At 51.1% G+C, this 21,929-nt stretch overlaps 1 protein-coding gene across 3 annotated transcripts in view; it reads right to left on the bottom strand.

The window, feature by feature from the left end:
- Positions 1–21,199, bottom strand: part of LOC128704982 (UDP-glucosyltransferase 2) — a 49,904-nt gene extending 28,705 nt beyond the window's left edge. Inside the window, exons 1-4 of one of the 3 annotated variants that reach the window (XM_053800196.2) lie at positions 20,848–21,199; positions 15,230–15,475; positions 14,166–14,399; positions 13,765–13,929 (exon numbers count right to left, since the gene is read on the bottom strand). In XM_053800196.2, the coding sequence (XP_053656171.2) occupies positions 13,765–13,929; positions 14,166–14,399; positions 15,230–15,475; positions 20,848–21,021 (819 nt within the window). In that variant the 5' untranslated portion in view covers positions 21,022–21,199. The remainder of the gene's footprint in view (positions 1–13,764; positions 13,930–14,165; positions 14,400–15,229; positions 15,476–20,847) is intronic. The other 2 variants (XM_053800197.2, XM_053800198.2) reach the window with 2 other exon arrangements.
- Between the last annotated feature and the right edge of the window lie 730 nt (positions 21,200–21,929).

Raw genomic sequence — 21,929 nt, 5'->3', positions numbered from 1 at the left:
AAGCGGCGAAAGACTGACGAAAGTCTAGGACAGTTCTCAGACTTTTCACCACTAAGGACCCGCTTAATTGAATTTTCTCACGGGCCACTCACGGACCACTCACGGACCACTCACGGGCCACTCACGGACCACTCAATCCGATTTTATTAACTACAACAAACCAGTTTTATCTAAAGTGACTAAAAATACGTAACAGAGTAAGGCAATATCAGAATATATTTCTACACAACAGCCTCCAGTACTACACTTGTGGGCCTCCAGTACTACACTTGTGGGCCTCCAGTACTACACTTGTGGGCCTCCAGTACTACACTTGTGGGCCTCCAGTACTACACTTGTGGGCCTCCAGTACTACACTTGTGGGCCTCCAGTACTACACTTGTGGGCCTCCAGTACTACACTTGTGGGCCTCCAGTACTACACTTGTGGGCCTCCAGTACTGCACTTGTGGGCCTCCAGTACTACACTTGTGGGCCTCCAGTACTGCACTTGTGGGCCTCCAGTACTACACTTGTGGGCCTCCAGTACTGCACTTGTGGGCCTCCAGTACTGCACTTGTGGGCCTCCAGTACTACACTTGTGGGCCTCCAGTACTACACTTGTGGGCCTCCAGTACTACACTTGTGGGCCTCCAGTACTACACTTGTGGGCCTCCAGTACTGCACTTGTGGGCCTCCAGTACTACACTTGTGGGCCTCCAGTACTGCACTTGTGGGCCTCCAGTACTGCACTTGTGGGCCTCCAGTACTGCACTTGTGGGCCTCCAGTACTGCACTTGTGGGCCTCCAGTACTACACTTGTGGGCACTTGTGGGCCTCCAGTACTACACTTGTGGGCCTCCAGTACTACACTTGTGGGCCTCCAGTACTACACTTGTGGGCCTCCAGTACTACACTTGTGGGCCTCCAGTACTGCACTTGTGGGCCTCCAGTACTGCACTTGTGGGCCTCCAGTACTGCACTTGTGGGCCTCCAGTACTACACTTGTGGGCCTCCAGTACTACACTTGTGGGCCTCCAGTACTACACCTGTGGGCCTCCAGTACTACACTTGTGGGCCTCCAGTACTACACTTGTGGGCCTCCAGTACTACACTTGTGGGCCTCCAGTACTACACTTGTGGGCCTCCAGTACTACACTTGTGGGCCTCCAGTACTGCACTTGTGGGCCTCCAGTACTACACTTGTGGGCCTCCAGTACTACACTTGTGGGCCTCCAGTACTGCACTTGTGGGCCTCCAGTACTGCACTTGTGGGCCTCCAGTACTGCACTTGTGGGCCTCCAGTACTGCACTTGTGGGCCTCCAGTACTGCACTTGTGGGCCTCCAGTACTGCACTTGTGGGCCTCCAGTACTACACTTGTGGGCCTCCAGTACACTTGTGGGCCTCCAGTACTACTTGTGGGCCTCCAGTACTACACTTGTGGGCCTCCAGTACTACACTTGTGGGCCTCCAGTACTACACTTGTGGGCCTCCAGTACTACACTTGTGGGCCTCCAGTACTACACTTGTGGGCCTCCAGTACTACACTTGTGGGCCTCCAGTACTACACTTGTGGGCCTCCAGTACTGCACTTGTGGGCCTCCAGTACTGCACTTGTGGGCCTCCAGTACTGCACTTGTGGGCCTCCAGTACTACACTTGTGGGCCTCGAGTACTGCACTTGTGGGCCTCCAGTACTACACTTGTGGGCCTCCAGTACTACACTTGTGGGCCTCCAGTACTACACTTGTGGGCCTCCAGTACACTTGTGGGCCTCCAGTACTACACTTGTGGGCCTCCAGTACTACACTTGTGGGCCTCCAGTACTACACTTGTGGGCCTCCAGTACTACACTTGTGGGCCTCCAGTACTACACTTGTGGGCCTCCAGTACTACACTTGTGGGCCTCCAGTACTGCACTGGTGGGCCTCCAGTACTGCACTGGTGGGCCTCCAGTACTGCACTGGTGGGCCTCCAGTACTACACTTGTGGGCCTCCAGTACTACACTTGTGGGCCTCCAGTACTACACCTGTGGCCCTCCAGTACTACACTTGTGGGCCTCCAGTACTACACTTGTGGGCCTCCAGTACTACACCTGTGGGCCTCCAGTACTACACTTGTGGGCCTCCAGTACTACACTTGTGGGCCTCCAGTACTACACTTGTGGGCCTCCAGTACTACACCTGTGTCCAGTACTACACCTGTGGGCCTCCAGTACTACACTTGTGGGCCTCCAGTACTACACTTGTGGGCCTCCAGTACTACACTTGTGGGCCTCCAGTACTACACTTGTGGGCCTCCAGTACTACACTTGTGGGCCTCCAGTACTACACTTGTGGGCCTCCAGTACTGCACTTGTGGGCCTCCAGTACTACACTTGTGGGCCTCCAGTACTACACTTGTGGGCCTCCAGTACTACACTTGTGGGCCTCCAGTACTACACTTGTGGGCCTCCAGTACTACACTTGTGGGCCTCCAGTACTACACTTGTGGGCCTCCAGTACTACACTTGTGGGCCTCCAGTACTACACTTGTGGGCCTCCAGTACTACACTTGTGGGCCTCCAGAACTACACTTGTGGGCCTCCAGTACTGCACTTGTGGGCCTCCAGTACTACACTTGTGGGCCTCCAGTACTACACTTGTGGGCCTCCAGTACTACACTTGTGGGCCTCCAGTACTACACTTGTGGGCCTCCAGTACTACTCTTGTGGGCCTCCAGTGCTACACTGGTGGGCGTCCAGTACTACTTGTGGGCCTCCAGTACTTGTGGGCCTCCAGTACTACACTTGTGGGCCTCCAGTACTTGTGGGCCTCCAGTACTACACTTGTGGGCCTCCAGTACTACACTTGTGGGCCTCCAGTACTACACTTGTGGGCCTCCAGTACTACACTTGTGGGCCTCCAGTACTACACTTGTGGGCCTCCAGTACTACACTTGTGGGCCTCCAGTACTACACTTGTGGGCCTCCAGTACTACACTTGTGGGCCTCCAGTACTACACATGTGGGCCTCCAGTACTGCACACCTGTGGGCCTCCAGTACTACACTTGTGGGCCTCCAGTACTACACTTGTGGGCCTCCAGTACTACACTTGTGGGCCTCCAGTACTACACTTGTGGGCCTCCAGTACTACACTTGTGGGCCTCCAGTACTACACTTGTGGGCCTCCAGTACTACACTTGTGGGCCTCCAGTACTACACCTGTGGGCCTCCAGTACTGCACTTGTGGGCCTCCAGTACTACACTTGTGGGCCTCCAGTACTGCACTTGTGGGCCTCCAGTACTACACTTGTGGGCCTCCAGTACTACACTTGTGGGCCTCCAGTACTACACTTGTGGGCCTCCAGTACTACACTTGTGGGCCTCCAGTACTACACTTGTGGGCCTCCAGTACTACACTTGTGGGCCTCCAGTACTACACTTGTGGGCCTCCAGTACTACACTTGTGGGCCTCCAGTACTACACTTGTGGGCCTCCAGTACTACACTTGTGGGCCTCCAGTACTACACTTGTGGGCCTCCAGTACTACACTTGTGGGCCTCCAGTACTACACTTGTGGGCCTCCAGTACTACACTTGTGGGCCTCCAGTACTACACTTGTGGGCCTCCAGTACTACACCTGTGGGCCTCCAGTACTACACTTGTGGGCCTCCAGTACTACACTTGTGGGCCTCCAGTACTACACTTGTGGGCTGTGGGCCTCCAGTACTACACCTGTGGGCCTCCAGTACTACACTTGTGGGCCTCCAGTACTACACTTGTGGGCCTCCAGTACTACACTTGTGGGCCTCCAGTACTACACCTGTGGGCCTCCAGTACTACACTTGTGGGCCTCCAGTACTACACTTGTGGGCCTCCAGTACTACACTTGTGGGCCTCCAGTACTACACTTGTGGGCCTCCAGTACTACACTTGTGGGCCTCCAGTACTACACTTGTGGGCCTCCAGTACTGCACTTGTGGGCCTCCAGTACTACACTTGTGGGCCTCCAGTACTGCACTTGTGGGCCTCCAGTACTACTGTTGTGGGCCTCCAGTCCAGTACTACACTTGTGGGCCTCCAGTACTACACTTGTGGGCCTCCAGTACTACACTTGTGGGCCTCCAGTACTACACTTGTGGGCCTCCAGTACTACACTTGTGGGCCTCCAGTACTACACTTGTGGGCCTCCAGTACTGCACTTGTGGGCCTCCAGTACTGCACTTGTGGGCCTCCAGTACTACACTTGTGGGCCTCGAGTACTGCACTTGTGGGCCTCCAGTACTACACTTGTGGGCCTCCAGTACTACACTTGTGGGCCTCCAGTACTACACTTGTGGGCCTCCAGTACTACACTTGTGGGCCTCCAGTACTACATTTGTGGGCCTCCAGTACTACACTTGTGGGCCTCCAGTACTACACTTGTGGGCCTCCAGTACTACACTTGTGGGCCTCCAGTACTACACTTGTGGGCCTCCAGTACTACACTTGTGGGCCTCCAGTACTGCACTTGTGGGCCTCCAGTACTGCACTGGTGGGCCTCCAGTACTACACTTGTGGGCCTCCAGTACTACACTTGTGGGCCTCCAGTACTACACTTGTGGGCCTCCAGTACTACACCTGTGGGCCTCCAGTACTACACCTGTGGGCCTCCAGTACTACACCTGTGGGCCTCCAGTACTGCACTTGTGGGCCTCCAGTACTACACTTGTGGGCCTCCAGTACTGCACTTGTGGGCCTCCAGTACTACACTTGTGGGCCTCCAGTACTGCACTTGTGGGCCTCCAGTACTACACTTGTGGGCCTCCAGTACTACACTTGTGGGCCTCCAGTACTACAGTTGTGGGCCTCCAGTACTACACTTGTGGGCCTCCAGTACTACACTTGTGGGCCTCCAGTACTACACTTGTGGGCCTCCAGTACTACACTTGTGGGCCTCCAGTACTACACTTGTGGACCCCCAGCACTACCCTTGTGGACCCCCAGCACTACACTTGTGAACCCCCAGCACTACCCTTGCAGACCCCCAGCACTACCCTTGTGGACCCCCAGCACTACCCTTGTGGACCCCCAGCACTACTCTTGTGGTCCCCCAGCACTACCCTTGTGAACCCCCAGCACTACCCTTGTGAACCCCCAGCACTACCCTTGTGAACCCCCAGCACTACCCTTGTTGACCCCCAGCACTACCCTTGTAGACCCCCAGCACTACCCTTGTAGACCCCCAGCACTACCCTTGTAGACCCCCAGCACTACCCTTGTGGACCCCCAGCACTACCCTTGTGGACCCCCAGCACTACCCTTGTTGACCCCCAGCACTACCCTTGTAGACCCCCAGCACTACCCTTGTGGACCCCCAGCACTACCCTTGTGGACCCCCAGCACTACCCTTGTGGACCCCCAGCACTACCCTTGTGGTTCCCCCAGCACTACCCTTGTGAACCCCCAGCACTACCCTTGTTTACCCCCAGCACTACCCTTGTGAACCCCCAGCACTACCCTTGTGAACCCCCAGCACTACCCTTGTGGATCCCCAAGCACTACCCTTGTGGATCCCCCAACACTACCCTTGTGGATCCCCAGCACTACCCTTGTAGACCCCCAGCACTACCCTTGTGGATCCCCAGCACTACCCTTGTAGACCCCCAGCACTACCCTTGTGGACCCCCAGCACTACCCTTGTGGACCCCCAGCACTACTCTTGTGGTCCCCCAGCACTACCCTTGTGAACCCCCAGCACTACCCTTGTGATCCCCCATCACTACCCTTGTGGTCCCCCAGCACTACCCTTGTAGACCCCCAGCACTACCCTTGTTGACCCCCAGCACTACCCTTGTAGACCCCCAGCACTACCCTTGTAGACCCCCAGCACTACCCTTGTGAACTCCCAGCACTACCCTTGTAGACCCCCAGCACTACCCTTGTCGACCCCCAGCACTACCCTTGTGGACCCCCAGCACTACCCTTGTGGACCCCCAGCACTACCCTTGTGGACCCCCAGCACTACCCTTGTAGACCCCCAGCACTACCCTTGTGGACCCCCAGCACTACCCTTGTGAACCCCCAGCACTACCCTTCTGAACCCCCAGCACTACCCTTCTGAACCCCCAGCACTACCCTTGTGTTCCCCCAGGACTACCCTTGTAGACCCCCAGCACTACCCTTGTAGACCCCCAGCACTACCCTTGTAGACCCCCAGCACTACCCTTGTAGACCCCCAGCACTACCCTTGTAGACCCCCAGCAGTACCCTTGTGGACCCCCAGCACTACCCTTGTGAACCCCAGCACTACCCTTGTGGATCCCAGTACTACCCTTGTGGATCTTCCAGTACTAAACTTGTGGATTCCCCAGTAGTACCTTTGTGGATCCCTCAGAACTACCCTTGTGGATCCCCCAGAACTACCCTTGTGGATCCCCCAGTACTACCCTTGTGGGCCCCCAGTACTACCCTAGTGGGCCCCCAGCACTACTGTGGATCCCCAGTACTACCCTTGTGGACCCCCAGCACTACCCTTGTGGATCCCCAGCACTACCCTTGTGGACCCCAAGCACTACCCTTGTGGATCCCCAGCACTACCCTTGTAGACCCCCAGCGCTACCCTTGTGGACCCCCAGCACTACCCTTGTGGATCCCCAGCACTACCCTTGTGGATCCCCAGCACTACCCTTGTGGACCCCCAGCACTACCCTTGTGGACCCCCAGCACTACCCTTGTAGACCCCCAGCACTACCCTTGTAGACCCCCAGCACTACCCGTGTAGACCCTCAGCACTACCCTTGTAGACCCCCAGCACTACCCTTGTAGACCCCCAGCTCTACCCTTGTAGACCCCTAGCACTACCCTTGTGGATCCCCCAGCACTACACTTGTGGATCCCCCAGCACTACCCTTGTGGACCCCCAGCACTACCCTTGTGGATCCCCAAGCAATACCCTTGTGGATCCCCCAACACTACCCTTGTGGATCCCCAGCACTACCCTTGTAGACCCCCAGCACTACCCTTGTGGACCCTCAGCACTACCCTTGTAGACCCTAAGCACTACTCTTGTGGACCCCCAGCACTACCCTTGTAGACCCCCAGAACTACCCTTGTAGACCCCCAGCACTACCCTTGTAGACCCCCAGCACTACCCTTGTGGACCCCCAGCACTACCCTTGTGGACCCCCAGCACAACCCTTGTGGACCCCCAGGACTACCCTTGTAGACCCCCAGCACTACCCTTGTAGACCCCCAGCACTACCCTTGTGAACCCCCAGCACTACCCTTGTGAACCCCCAGCACTACCCTTGTAGACCCCCAGCACTACCCTTGTAGACCCCCAGCACTACCCTTGTGGTCCCCCAGCACTACCCTTGTAGACCCCCAGCACTACCCTTGTAGACCCCCAGCACTACCCTTGTTGACCCCCAGCACTACCCTTGTAGACCCCCAGCACTACCCTTGTAGACCCCCAGCACTACCCTTCTGAACCCCCAGCACTACCCTTGTGGACCCCCAGCACTACCCTTGTTGACCCCCTGCACTACCCTTGTAGACCCCCAGCACTACCCTTGTGGACCCCCAGCACTACTCTTGTGGACCCCCAGCACTACCCTTGTGAACCCCCAGCACTACCCTTGTGAACCCCCAGCACTACCCGTGTAGACCCCCAGCACTACCCTTGTCCCCCAGCACTACCCTTGTAGACCCCCAGCACTACCCTTGTAGACCCCCAGCACTACCCTTGTAGACCCCCAGCACTACCCTTGTAGACCCCCAGCACTACCCTTGTAGACCCCCAGCACTACCCTTGTGGACCCCCAGCACTACCCTTGTGAACCCCAGCACTACCCTTGTGGATCCCAGTACTACCCTTGTGGATCTTCCAGTACTAAACTTGTGGATTCCCCAGTACTACCTTTGTGGATCCCCCAGAACTACCCTTGTGGATCCCCCAGTACTACCTTTGTGGATCCCCCAGAACTACCCTTGTGGATCCCCCAGTACTACCCTTGTGGGCCCCCAGTACTACCCTTGTGGGCCCCCAGCACTACTACTGTGGATCCCCAGTACTACCCTTGTGGACCCCCAGCACTACCCTTGTGGATCCCCAGCAGTACCCTTGTGGACCCCCAGCACTACCCTTGTGGATCCCCAGCACTATCCTTGTGGATCATCCAGTACTACTTTTGTAGATCCCCCAGTACTACCCTTGTGGATCGCCCAGTACTACCCTTGTGGATCCCCAAGCATTACCCTTGTGGATCCCCCAGCATTACCCTTGTGGATCCCCCAGCACTACCTTTGTAGACCCCCAGCACTACCCTTGTAGACCCCCAGCACTACCCTTGTAGACCCCCAGCACTACCCTTGTAGACCCCCAGCACTACCCTTGTAGACCCCCAGCACTACCCTTGTAGACCCCCAGCACTACCCATGTAGACCCCTAGCTCTACCCTTGTGGATCCCCCAGCACTACCGTTGTGGACCCCCAGCACTACCCTTGTAGACCCCCAGCACTTCCCTGGTGGACCCCCAGCACTACCCTTGTGAACCCCCATCACGACCCTTGTAGACCCCCAGCACTACCCTTGTAGACCCCCAGCACTACCCTTGTAGACCCCCAGTACTACCCTTGTGGATCCCCAGTACTACCCTTGTGGATCTCCAGTACTACTCTTGTTGACCCCCAGCACTACCCTTGTGGACCCCCAGCACTACCCTTGTGGACCCCCAGCACTACCCTTGTGGATCTTCCAGTACTACCCTTGTGGATTCCCCAGTACTACCTTTGTGGATCCCCCAGAACTACCCTTGTGGATCCCCCAGTACTACCCTTGTGGGCCCCCAGTACTACCCTTGTGGGCCCCCAGCACTACTACTGTGGATCCCCAGTTCTACCCTTGTGGACCCCCAGCACTACCCTTGTGGACCCCCAGCACTACCCTTGTGGACCTCCAGCACTACCCTTGTGGATCCCCAGCACTACCCTTGTGGACCCCCAGCACTACCCTTGTAGACCCCCCAGCACTTCCCTTGGGAACCCCCAGCACTATCCTTGTAGACCCCCAGCACTACCCTCGTGGATCCCCCAGCACTACCCTTGTGGACCCCCAGCACTACCCTTGTGGACCCCCAGCACTACCCTTGTGGACCCCCAGCACTACCCTTGTAGTCCCCCAGCACTACCCTTGTGGACCCTCAGCACTACTCTTGTGGACACCCAGCACTACCCTTGTGGACCCCCAGCACTACCCTTGTGGACCCCCAGCACTACCCTTGTAGACCCCCGGCACTACCCTTGTAGACCCCCAGCACTACCCTTGTAGACCCCCAGCACTACCCTTGTAGACCCCTAGCACTACCTTTGTAGACCCTCAGCACTACCCTTGTAGACCCCCAGCACTACCCTTGTAAACCCCAGCACTACCCTTGTGGATCCCCCAGCACTACCCTTGTGGATCCCCCAGCACTACCCTTGTGGATCCCCCAGCACTACCCTTGTGGACTCCCAGCACTACCCTTGTGGACCCCCAGCACTACCCTTGTGGATCCCCCAGTACTACCCTTGTGGATCCCCAGCACTACCCTTGTAGACCCCCAGCACTACCCTTGTGAACCCCCAGCACTACCCTTGTAGACCCCCAGCACTACCCTTGTGGATCCCCAGCACTACCCTTGTGAATCCCCAGCACTACCCTTGTGGACCCCCAGCACTACACTTGTGGATCCCCCAGCACTGCCCTTGTGGACCCCCAGCACTGCCGTTGTGGATCCCCATCACTACCCTTGTGGATCCCCAAGCAATACCCTTGTGGATCCCCCAACACTACCTTTGTGGATCCCCAGCACTACCCTTGTAGACCCCCAGCACTACCCTTGTAGACCCCCAGCACTACCCTTGTAGACCCCCAGCACTACCCTTGTAGACCCCCAGCACTACCCTTGTGGATCCCCAGTACTACCCTTGTGGATCTCCAGTACTACTCTTGTTGACCCCCAGCACTACCCTTGTGGACCCCCAGCACTACCCTTGTGGATCCCCAGTACTACCCTTGTGGACCCCCAGCACTACCCTTGTGGATCTTCCAGTACTACCCTTGTGGATTCCCCAGTACTACCCTTGTGGACCCCCAGAACTACCCTTGTGGATCCCCCAGTACTACCCTTGTGGGCCCCCAGTACTACCCTTGTGGGCCCCCAGCACTACTACTGTGGATCCCCCAGTACTACCCTTGTGGACCCCCAGAACTACCCTTGTGGATACCCCAGTACTACCTTTGTGGGCCCCCAGTACTACCCTTGTGGACCCCCAGCACTACCCTTGTGGATCTTCCAGTACTACCCTTGTGGATCCCCCAGTACTACCCTTGTGGACCCCCAGCACTACCCTTGTGGACCCCCAGCACTACCCTTGTAGACCCCCAGCACTACCCTAGTCGACCCCCTGCACTACCCTTGTAGACCCCCAGCACTACCCTTGTAGACCCCCAGCACTACCCTTGTGAACCCCCATCACTACCCTTGTAGACCCCCAGCACTACCCTTGTAGACCCCCAGCACTACCCTTGTGGATCCCCTGTACTACCCTTGTGGATCCCCAGTACTACCCTTGTGGATCTCCAGTACTACTCTTGTTGACCCCCAGCACTACCCTTGTGGACCCCCAGCACTACCCTTGTGGACTCCCAGCACTACCCTTGTGGACCCCCAGCACTACCCTTGTGGACCCCCAGCACTACCCTTGTGGATCTTCCAGTACTACCCTTGTGGATTCCCCAGTACTACCTTTGTGGATCCCCCAGAACTACCCTTGTGGATCCCCCAGTACTACCCTTGTGGGCCCCCAGTACTACCCTTGTGGGCCCCCAGCACTACTACTGTGGATCCCCAGTTCTACCCTTGTGGACCCCCAGCACTACCCTTGTAGACCCCCAGCACTACCCTTGTGGATCCCCAGCACTACCCTTGTGAATCCCCAGCACTACCCTTGTGGACCCCCAGCACTACACTTGTGGATCCCCCAGCACTGCCCTTGTGGACCCCCAGCACTGCCGTTGTGGATCCCCATCACTACCCTTGTGGATCCCCAAGCAATACCCTTGTGGATCCCCCAACACTACCTTTGTGGATCCCCAGCACTACCCTTGTAGACCCCCAGCACTACCCTTGTAGACCCCCAGCACTACCCTTGTAGACCCCCAGCACTACCCTTGTAGACCCCCAGCACTACCCTTGTGGATCCCCAGTACTACCCTTGTGGATCTCCAGTACTACTCTTGTTGACCCCCAGCACTACCCTTGTGGACCCCCAGCACTACCCTTGTGGATCCCCAGTACTACCCTTGTGGACCCCCAGCACTACCCTTGTGGATCTTCCAGTACTACCCTTGTGGATTCCCCAGTACTACCCTTGTGGACCCCCAGAACTTCCCTTGTGGATCCCCCAGTACTACCCTTGTGGGCCCCCAGTACTACCCTTGTGGGCCCCCAGCACTACTACTGTGGATCCCCCAGTACTACCCTTGTGGACCCCCAGAACTACCCTTGTGGATCCCCCAGTACTACCTTTGTGGGCCCCCAGTACTACCCTTGTGGACCCCCAGCACTACCCTTGTGGATCTTCCAGTACTACCCTTGTGGATCCCCCAGTACTACCCTTGTGGACCCCCAGCACTACCCTTGTGGACCCCCAGCAGTACCCTTGTGGACCCCCAGCACTACCCTTGTAGACCCCCTGCACTACCCTTGTAGACCCCCAGCACTACCCTTGTAGACCCCCAGTACTACCCTTGTGAACCCCCATCACTACCCTTGTAGACCCCCAGCACTACCCTTGTAGACCCCCAGCACTACCCTTGTGGATCCCCTGTACTACCCTTGTGGATCCCCAGTACTACCCTTGTGGATCTCCAGTACTACTCTTGTTGACCCCCAGCACTACCCTTGTGGACCCCCAGCACTACCCTTGTGGACTCCCAGCACTACCCTTGTGGACCCCCAGCACTACCCTTGTGGACCCCCAGCACTACCCTTGTGGATCCCCTGTACTACCCTTGTGGATTCCCCAGTACTACCTTTGTGGATCCCCCAGAACTACCCTTGTGGATCCCCCAGTACTACCCTTGTGGGCCCCCAGTACTACCCTTGTGGGCCCCCAGCACTACTACTGTGGATCCCCAGTTCTACCCTTGTGGACCCCCAGCACTACCCTTGTGGACCCCCAGCACTACCCTTGTGGACCCCCAGCACTACCCTTGTAGACCCCCAGCACTACCCTTGTGGACCTCCAGCACTACCCTTGTGGATCCCCAGCACTACCCTTGTGGACCCCCAGCACTACCCTTGTAGACCCCCCAGCACTTCCCTTGGGAACCCCCAGCACTACCCTTGTGAACCCCCAGCACTACCCTTGTGAACCCCCAGCACTACCCTTGTAGACCCCCAGCACTACCCTTGTGAACCCCCATCACTACCCTTGTGAACCCCAGGCACTACCCTTGTGAACCCCCAGCATTACCCTTGTGGACCCCCAGCACTACCCTTGTAGACCCCAAGCACTACCCTTGTGGACCCCCAGCACTACCCTTGTGAACCCCAGGCACTACCCTTGTTAACCCCTAGCACTACCCTTGTGACCCCCCAGCACTACCCTTGTAGACCCCCAGCAGTCCACGGACGACAGGTTGGGGACCGCTAGTGTAGGTAGAGACAAGTACCGAACCACCTAACAGACTGACTCACCTCTCACATATGCAACATGTTACCACTTAAGATGGAGTAGGTTGACTAAATTAATTGCACGACTTTGTTGCCATAGTTTGTAGCACAGGTTGCAGATGTGACAAGTGGTTGACACTCACAGGGGTACTTACGTGCCCCTTAAGGGCACGTAAGTACCCCTGTCTTCTAATAACGTTCATTTTTCCCCTGTAATCTACCTTGTACATAATTACTATCACATTTCCTTTTTTTCGTAAGGTGACGTCAAGGATCTTTGCTTAATTCACGGTATTAACTTAACGAATCTTTGAGGACAACTGTGTTGCAGAGGTCTGAGCTCTGCAACACATCTGTCCTCAAAGATTTAAGTTTTACCATGAATTATGTAAAGATCCTGGACGTCACCTTACGAAAGAAAGGAAATGTGATGGTAATTATGTACAAGGTAGATTATAGGGGAAAAAATGAACGTTATTAGAAGACAGGGGTACTTACGTGTCTCAAAGACGGTCAGAGAAACCATACCACGAGTGGGGTTAGAACCCGCCATCAGGGAATCATAGAACTCCAGACCGACGTGTTAGCCACTGGGCCAGGTGGCTACAATAAGATTCATCCAACTAGTTGCATGAATCACCTACCTACTTGGATGAATCATATTGTAGCCACCTGGTCCAGTGGCTACCGCGTCGGTCTGGAGTTTTACGACTCTCTGATCGCGGGTTCTAATCCCAACCATCTAAGTGACTTCCTGACGATGCCCATTACCACACATCACCTAATTTCTTCTGCCCCTGAGAGTAGTGTGGCAAGAGGCAGGTAAACGGTGCTGGGTATGCATTACTCTCTAACAACCACTTCACAATCACAACCCACACTAGTCACACACCCCAGTCACACACCCCAGTCACACACCCCAGTCACACACCCCAGTCACACACCCCAGTCACACACCCCAGTCACACACCCCAGTCACACATCCCAGTCACACACCCCAGTCACACATCCCAGTCACACACCCCAGTCATTTAACAGTTTTTTATTTGTCAGTTAACTGCGTGTGACACACGACCTGGATAATACCACTACACATCTCACCTGAGACAGAGGGTTGGCTGGGCGACAGTGGATGGCACCCACCTCCACCTGTGACGGCAGGAGAGGCACTGGCATACCGACAGAAAAATGTGTGTTGACGAACATCATACTCATATTCCTCTCTAGATCAAGTAACGGCGGAAGATCCGGAAAATGGGCAGAGATCTGAAAGATGGTAGGAACTTCCTACTAACATATTAGAAAACGGTATTACATTGAGAATGATTAAGTAATTAAAACTATTTCCTTCCGTAAGGAGTATAAACACAGCCCCCAAGTGCACCTCGTACCAAGATTTAACTAAATATCAAAGATCAACGCGGCCTGGTCACAGACCGGGCCGCGGGGGCGTTGACCCCCGAAACTCTCTCCAGGTAAACTCCAGGTAAACACTGACTTACCTCTTTCTGCAGTTTAGGCAATAAAACCAAGATTTGGCCATAATAAAACTCGTGTATATGTGAAACGACATTGAGGAACCGCTGCCAGGCAGACATAGGGACGGTACACAGATGACCAAAGGAACAGACGTAAGCTAGGTTAAGGACGTTGCCCAGAACAACTGTTTCTCTTCTGTTTACTTCTCTGGCGAGAAAAGCGATAAAAGGAATTTCGTACACGAAAGGATAAGCCATCTGAAAGAAGATAAAATAAGCGGAGGTTATCTAGATGTGTTACAACTCTAAATCTTTTCAATTATTTAAGATTATTAGGAAAAACAGATACATCACTCATTCTAGACAGAATTATTTCGAGCTGACTCACGAAATTTTAATAAAATGTAAAAAAAAAAAAAAAAAAAAAAAAAAAAAAAAAAAAAAAAACGGGAACGGGTGGGGTATGAACTCATGGCGAGTGGGTCATAAAACTCCAGGCCAGTGTGTTAATCTTTGAGATTAATCTTATTGTAGCCAGGTGGCCCAGTGGTTAACGCACTGGCCTGGAGTCTACCACTTGCCATAGTTTCAAGCACCACACTTTTTGTGGTTTCTTTGCAGTCGTGTTGTTGGTGGATATACCTAAGGTGTATAAATGGAAAACAGGAATAAATAAAGGGGATGTAAATAGCTAAAAATATCTAGCCTAGACAGGACTCGCAGCAATGGTTTTAAGATGGAAAAATTCAGATTCAGGAAGGATATAGGAAAGTACTGGTTTGGTAATAGAGTTGTGGATGAGTGGAACAAACTCCCCAGTACCCTCATAGAAGCCAAAACTTTGTGTAGTTTTAAAAATAGGTTAGATAAATACATGAGTGGGTGGGCATGAGTTGGACCTGACTAGCTTGTGCCACTAGGTTTGATACCGTGCTCCTTAAGTGAATGTGGCCTGACTAGGTGGATCATTGGGCTAAGCCGGAGGGTGACATGGACCTGCTTTGCATAGATCAGTAGGCCCGTTTCAGTTTTCCTTCTTTCTTATGTTATGTGTCATTACTATTTCGTGAGCAAAGACACACACTCACTTCGTTAAACAAGGAGCTGACTACTATCAGATCAAAGTCCTTCCTTCTCAGGTACAGTTCCTTCACAACTGGCACGTCATACAGGTCCCTTGCCAGGCGTACAATACTTTCCCTCATAATCTTGTATCCTTGTTTCCTATCATTGAACATGTTAATATTTTCATCGTTGATGTATTCGAGGCCGTGGGTGACCTCGTCAATGTTCGGATGACTGGATGACTTTGGGTGGTTGGTCAACATTACTACCTGAAGAGAGAGAAATTACTCAGAAATATAGATGATTAATGAGGTTCAGAGCCAACAGATCAAATGATGGCAACATCTGGGTGACTCAGTGGTTAACGCGTTGGTCTGGAGTTTCATGACTCTGATCGCGGGTTCTAACCCCACCCATAGTATAGTTTATTTAACATCTGGGTATCATTACTTTGTAGATGTTCCGCCATCCAGTGGCTTGATCAAAACAGTAGATACAGAAGACCTGCCTAGTAGCAGGTGGAGACCACCGTACTCTTCAAGAATCCGAAGCAGAGGCAGGAAGACTGGTTCTTCACAGTCTTGCTCATCACTTGCTCAGTCTTGCTCATCACTTGCTCAGTCTTGCTCATCACTTGTTCAGTCTTGCTCATCACTTGCTCTCAGGCTGAGGGACTGATTACCTTGTCTTCCACTGTCTTCTGTATACATTTCTACAGCCACTGGATGGCCAAACATCTGCAAGATACCCAGATGCTGCATCCGTGTCCAATTCTTCATCTCGTTAGTATTAATGCTGCATGCATCCTGTCATTGATGTCAGCTATGGTCTGTATACCTTGTACATGTACTGGTATACCTTGTACATGTACTGGTATACCTTGTACATGTACTGGTATACCTTGTACATGTACTGGTATACCTTGTACATGTACTGGTATACCTTGTACATGTACTGGTATACCTTGTGCATGTACTGGTATACCTTGTACATGTACTGGTATACCTTGTACATGTACTGGTAGTAAATAAAGATCTGGAGATCGACACCATGCCCAACCCTTCTAGGGTAGGGTAGGTGCCTGAGTCCAAGCCTTTAGCTCATAAGACTGTCATTCCCATTTGCCCCCTTGGGGCGGGGATGGCAGACAACAGAGGCCTAGCTTGTGGCTAGGCCTGGGGACAGTTGGTCCCAAAGATGAGGAGGTACTTGTGCCTCCTCCCATGGGAGACTTAGGTGTCAGACACTCCCTGAAGAGGGAGCCAAGGCCGGGCCACCACTTGGAAAAGGCCCGGGCCGGGATAATACCTGCGAATCTTTAATAATAAGAATAATTGATCTGGAAATGAGTACCTCTCAAACTATTGTGAGTTTAGCGTTTGGTTATAATAATAATAATAATAATAATAATAATAATAATAATAATAATGATAATTGATAGCAAATCCGAGATCACAACATTTTTGCTTCCTCCTGTGAGGATGTTGCGTCATCTTTTAACCCACTAGCACCTAGCAGACAGCTTACGACGACGTTTCGGTCCAACTTGGACCATTTACAAGTCACGCTGATCTATTAAACTCAGAAAACTTTGTTTGACTCTAGTACATTGGTTAGTTAATGGGTTAAACGCCAATCTACTAAACAAGAGTTATTATGATTAGATTTTGCCACCGAAGTGGCTAGTTTATTGTGTACCTCATATCCATCCTGTTGATGGTAGTGGCTAGTTTATTGTGTACCTCATATCCATCCTGTGGATGGTAGTGGCTAGTTTATTGTGTACCTCATATCCATCCTGTGGATGGTAGTGGCTAGTTTATTGTGTACCTCATATCCATCCTGTGGATGGTAGTGGCTAGTTTATTGTGTACCTCATATCCATCCTGTGGATGGTAGTGGCTAGTTTATTGTGTACCTCATATCCATCCTGTGGATGGTAGTGGCTAGTTTATTGTGTACCTCATATCCATCCTGTGGATGGTATTGGCTAGTTTATTGTGTACCTCATATCCATCCTGTGGATGGTAGTGGCTAGTTTATTGTGTACCTCATATCCATCCTGTGGATGGTAGTGACTAGTTTATTGTGTGCCTCATATCCATCCTGTGGATGGTAGTGGCTAGTTTATTGTGCACCTCATATCCATCCTGTGGATGGTAGTGGCTAGTTTATTGTGTACCTCATATCCATCCTGTGGATGGTAGTGGCTAGTTTATTGTGTACCTCATATCCATCCTGTGGATGGTAGTGGCTAGTTTATTGTGTACCTCATATCCATCCTGTGGATGGTAGTGGCTAGTTTACTGTGTACCTCATATCCATCCTGTGGATGGTAGTGACTAGATTGTGTAACTCATATCCATCCTGTGGATGGTAGTGGCTAGTTTATTGTGCACCTCATATCCATCCTGTGGATGGTAGTGGCTAGTTTATTGTGTACCTCATATCCATCCTGTGGATGGTAGTGGCTAGTTTATTGTGTACCTCATATCCATCCTGTGGATGGTAGTGGCTAGTTTATTGTGTACCTCATATCCATCCTGTGGATGGTAGTGGCTAGTTTATTGTGTACCTCATATCCATCCTGTGGATGGTAGTGGCTAGTTTATTGTGTACCTCATATCCATCCTGTGGATGGTAGTGGCTAGTTTATTGTGTACCTCATATCCATCCTGTGGATGGTAGTGGCTAGTTTGTGTACCTCATATCCATCCTGTGGATGGTAGTGGCTAGTTTATTGTGTACCTCATATCCATCCTGTGGATGGTAGTGGCTAGTTTATTGTGTACCTCATATCCATCCTGTGGATGGTAGTGGCTAGTTTATTGTGTACCTCATATCCATCCTGTGGATGGTAGTGGCTAGTTTATTGTGTACCTCATATCCATCCTGTGGATGGTAGTGGCTAGTTTATTGTGTACCTCATATCCATCCTGTGGATGGTAGTGGCTAGTTTATTGTGTACCTCATATCCATCCTGTGGATGGTAGTGGCTAGTTTATTGTGTACCTCATATCCATCCTGTGGATGGTAGTGGCTAGTTTGTGTACCTCATATCCATCCTGTGGATGGTAGTGGCTAGTTTATTGTGTACCTCATATCTATCCTGTGGATGGTAGTGGCTAGTTTATTGTGTACCTCATATCCATCCTGTGGATGGTAGTGGCTAGTTTATTGTGTACCTCATATCCATCCTGTGGATGGTAGTGGCTAGTTTATTGTGCACCTCATATCCATCCTGTGGATGGTAGTGGCTAGTTTATTGTGCACCTCATATCCATCCTGTGGATGGTAGTGGCTAGTTTATTGTGTACCTCATATCCATCCTGTGGATGGTAGTGGCTAGTTTGTGCACCTCATATCCATCCTGTGGATGGTAGTGGCTAGTTTATTGTGCACCTCATATCCATCCTGTGGATGGTAGTGGCTAGTTTATTGTGTACCTCGTATCCATCCTGTGGATGGTAGTGGCTAGTTTATTGTGTACCTCATATCCATCCTGTGGATGGTAGTGGCTAGTTTATTGTGTACCTCATATCAATCTGTGGATGGTAGTGGCTAGTTTATTGTGTACCTCATATCCATCCTGTGGATGGTAGTGGCTAGTTTATTGTGTACCTCATATCCATCCTGTGGATGGTAGTGGCTAGTTTATTGTGTACCTCATATCCATCCTGTGGATGGTAGTGGCTAGTTTATTGTGTACCTCATATCCATCCTGTGGATGGTAGTGGCTAGTTTGTGTACCTCATATCCATCCTGTGGATGGTAGTGGCTAGTTTATTGTGTACCTCATCCATCCTGTGGATGGTAGCACAAGAGCATATGGAGACAAAAGGCCTAGGAACTAGGCCCCAAAAGGGTTAACAGGTGTACATATGGTTTTTATCTACGGAAGCTCTAAACCCGCATTAAACCCGCATTAAACCCACATGGATGTCTTGTTATTTGTAATTTTATCTCCAGTTTTTTCACAATAGTTTTAAAACTACCCACGCAACACATCTGTAAGCTTCGTTAATAGTTGGGTGAGAGTGTGACCTACCTAGCATGTTCCTATAGGCCTACTCTTGCGAGTGGTCTTGTGTACCAGAGTTGTAAGAGTGATCTTGTGTACCAGACTTGTATGAGTGATCTTGTGTACCAGACTTGTACGAGTGATCTTGTGTACCAGACTTGTAAGAGTGATCTTGTGTACCAGACTTGTATGAGTGATCTTGTGTACCAGACTTGTAAGAGTGGTCTTGTGTACCAGAGTTGTATGAGTGATCTTGTGTACCAGACTTTTAAGAGTGGTCTTGTGTACCAGAGTTGTATGAGTGATCTTGTGTACCAGACTTGTATGAGTGATCTTGTGTACCAGACTTGTATGAGTGATCTTGTGTACCAGAATTGTGTGTTCTTGTGTACCAGACTTATATGAGTGATCTTGTGTACCAGACTTGTATGAGTGATCTTGTGTACCAGACTTGTATGAGTGATCTTGTGTACCAGACTTGTATGAGTGTTCTTGTGTACCAGAATTGTGTGTTCTTGTGTACCAGACTTATATGAGTGATCTTGTGTACCAGACTTGTATGAGTGATCTTGTGTACCAGACTTGTATGAGTGATCTTGTGTACCAGACTTGTATGAGTGTTCTTGTGTACCAGAATTGTGTGTTCTTGTGTACCAGACTTATATGAGTGATCTTGTGTACCAGACTTGTATGAGTGATCTTGTGTACCAGACTTGTATGAGTGATCTTGTGTACCAGACTTGTATGAGTGTTCTTGTGTACCAGAATTGTGTGTTCTTGTGTACCAGACTTATATGAGTGATCTTGTGTACCAGACTTGTATGAGTGTTCTTGTGTACCAGAATTGTGTGTTCTTGTGTACCAGACTTATATGAGTGATCTTGTGTACCAGACTTGTATGAGTGATCTTGTGTACCAGACTTGTATGAGTGATCTTGTGTACCAGACTTGTATGAGTGATCTTGTGTATCAGAATTGTGTGTTCTTGTGTACCAGACTTGTAAGAGTGTTCTTGTGTACCAGAATTGTGTGTTCTTGTGTACCAGACTTATATGAGTGATCTTGTGTACCAGACTTGTATGAGTGATCTTGTGTACCAGACTTGTATGAGTGATCTTGTGTACCAGACTTGTATGAGTGATCTTGTGTACCAGACTTGTATGAGTGATCTTGTGTACCAGACTTGTATGAGTGATCTTGTGTACCAGACTTGTATGAGTGATCTTGTGTACCAGACTTGTATGAGTGATCTTGTGTACCAGACTTGTATGAGTGATCTTGTGTACCAGACTTGTAAGAGTGATCTTGTGTACCAGACTTGTAAGAGTGATCTTGTGTACCAGACTTGTAAGAGTGATCTTGTGTACCAGACTTGTAAGAGTGATCTTGTGTACCAGACTTGTAAGAGTGATCTTGTGTACCAGAATTGCAAGAGTGATCTTGTGTACCAGACTTGTATGAGTGATCTTGTGTACCAGACTTGTAAGAGTGATCTTGTGTACCAGACTTGTAAGAGTGATCTTGTGTACCAGAATTGTGTGTTCTTGTGTACCAGAGTTGTAAGAGTGATCTTGTGTACCAGAGTTGCAAGAGTGATCTTGTGTACCAGAATGCTCTTACCTTGTGTCCACGTTCTGCCAGAGCCTCGGCAAGGGACATGAAGATGGTTCTATGACTCCTGAAGGACATGGGAAGAAGTAAGAGGATTTTGTATTGCCTCTCAGGGGGGGCCAACACCCCTTCAGCGCCCCCTGCCACAGCAGCCACTAACAAACACAGAGTTACCACCTTCATCTGTCTGTTGAGCTGGAGTGACTACCCCTGCAAAACATCCACCGATCTCAACAACAACTTGCCGACGTTCAACAATAATTTACACTTACTGGAGTTGATTTTACTCTGCAAACCGGGAACTTGTCTCCACAATGAAAATAATCCAGAAATCGGTTTGAAAATGCATTTTCTGTTGGTAAGTAGCGTGTTTAAAAGCACAATTTACAAGTAAATGATATTGTGATGGTAAGGTGGCACCCTCAGTAAGCCATTATGACGCAGGAGTGACATAGCAAAAATATCTTAACTACTGATAATATTCAAACACACGTACTGACAAGAAAACATCAGAGGGAATAACTTAACTAAGGGAAGATATATTAATAATGGTCCACGACTTACCTTAATGGCGTCATGAGATTCCTCTCAAAACAGTTTTCAGAAAATTTCAACCATGGTATTGCGACTCTTGTTCACTAGATTCAAGTCGTATAATCTAGGGTTAAATATATGAAATTATTCTCACCATTATAGTAATTAAATCACAAATATTTCAAAGGATTCTGTAGAGAGGAGTTTCACTTCCTGACAACTCTGAAGAAATACTTCCCAATATCTCTGACTTATCTGAGTCTTCAACTTCCAATTGTGACTCCTTGTCGCTGTGTCCCATCTCTTGAACATCCTGTCTCTGTCCACCTTGTCGATGCCTCTCAGTATTTCATATGTTATCATGACCCCTTGTCCCTCATTCCCTCCAGTGTCGTCCGTTCAATTTTCCCTAAAATTTCCTCTTAGGACATGTCCCTTAGCTCCGGAACTAGTCTCGTTACAAACCTTTACACTTTCTCTAATTTCCATACGTGCTTGCCAAGGTGTGGGTTCCAAACTGGTGCTACATACTCCAATATGGCCTGAAGTACACGGTG

The sequence above is a fragment of the Cherax quadricarinatus genome, chromosome 97 (assembly GCF_038502225.1).
Source record: "Cherax quadricarinatus isolate ZL_2023a chromosome 97, ASM3850222v1, whole genome shotgun sequence".
Taxonomy (NCBI): Eukaryota; Metazoa; Arthropoda; class Malacostraca; order Decapoda; family Parastacidae; genus Cherax; species Cherax quadricarinatus.
Note: the sequence above shows the minus strand (reverse complement) of the source record. Positions and strands in the feature narration are given on the sequence as shown.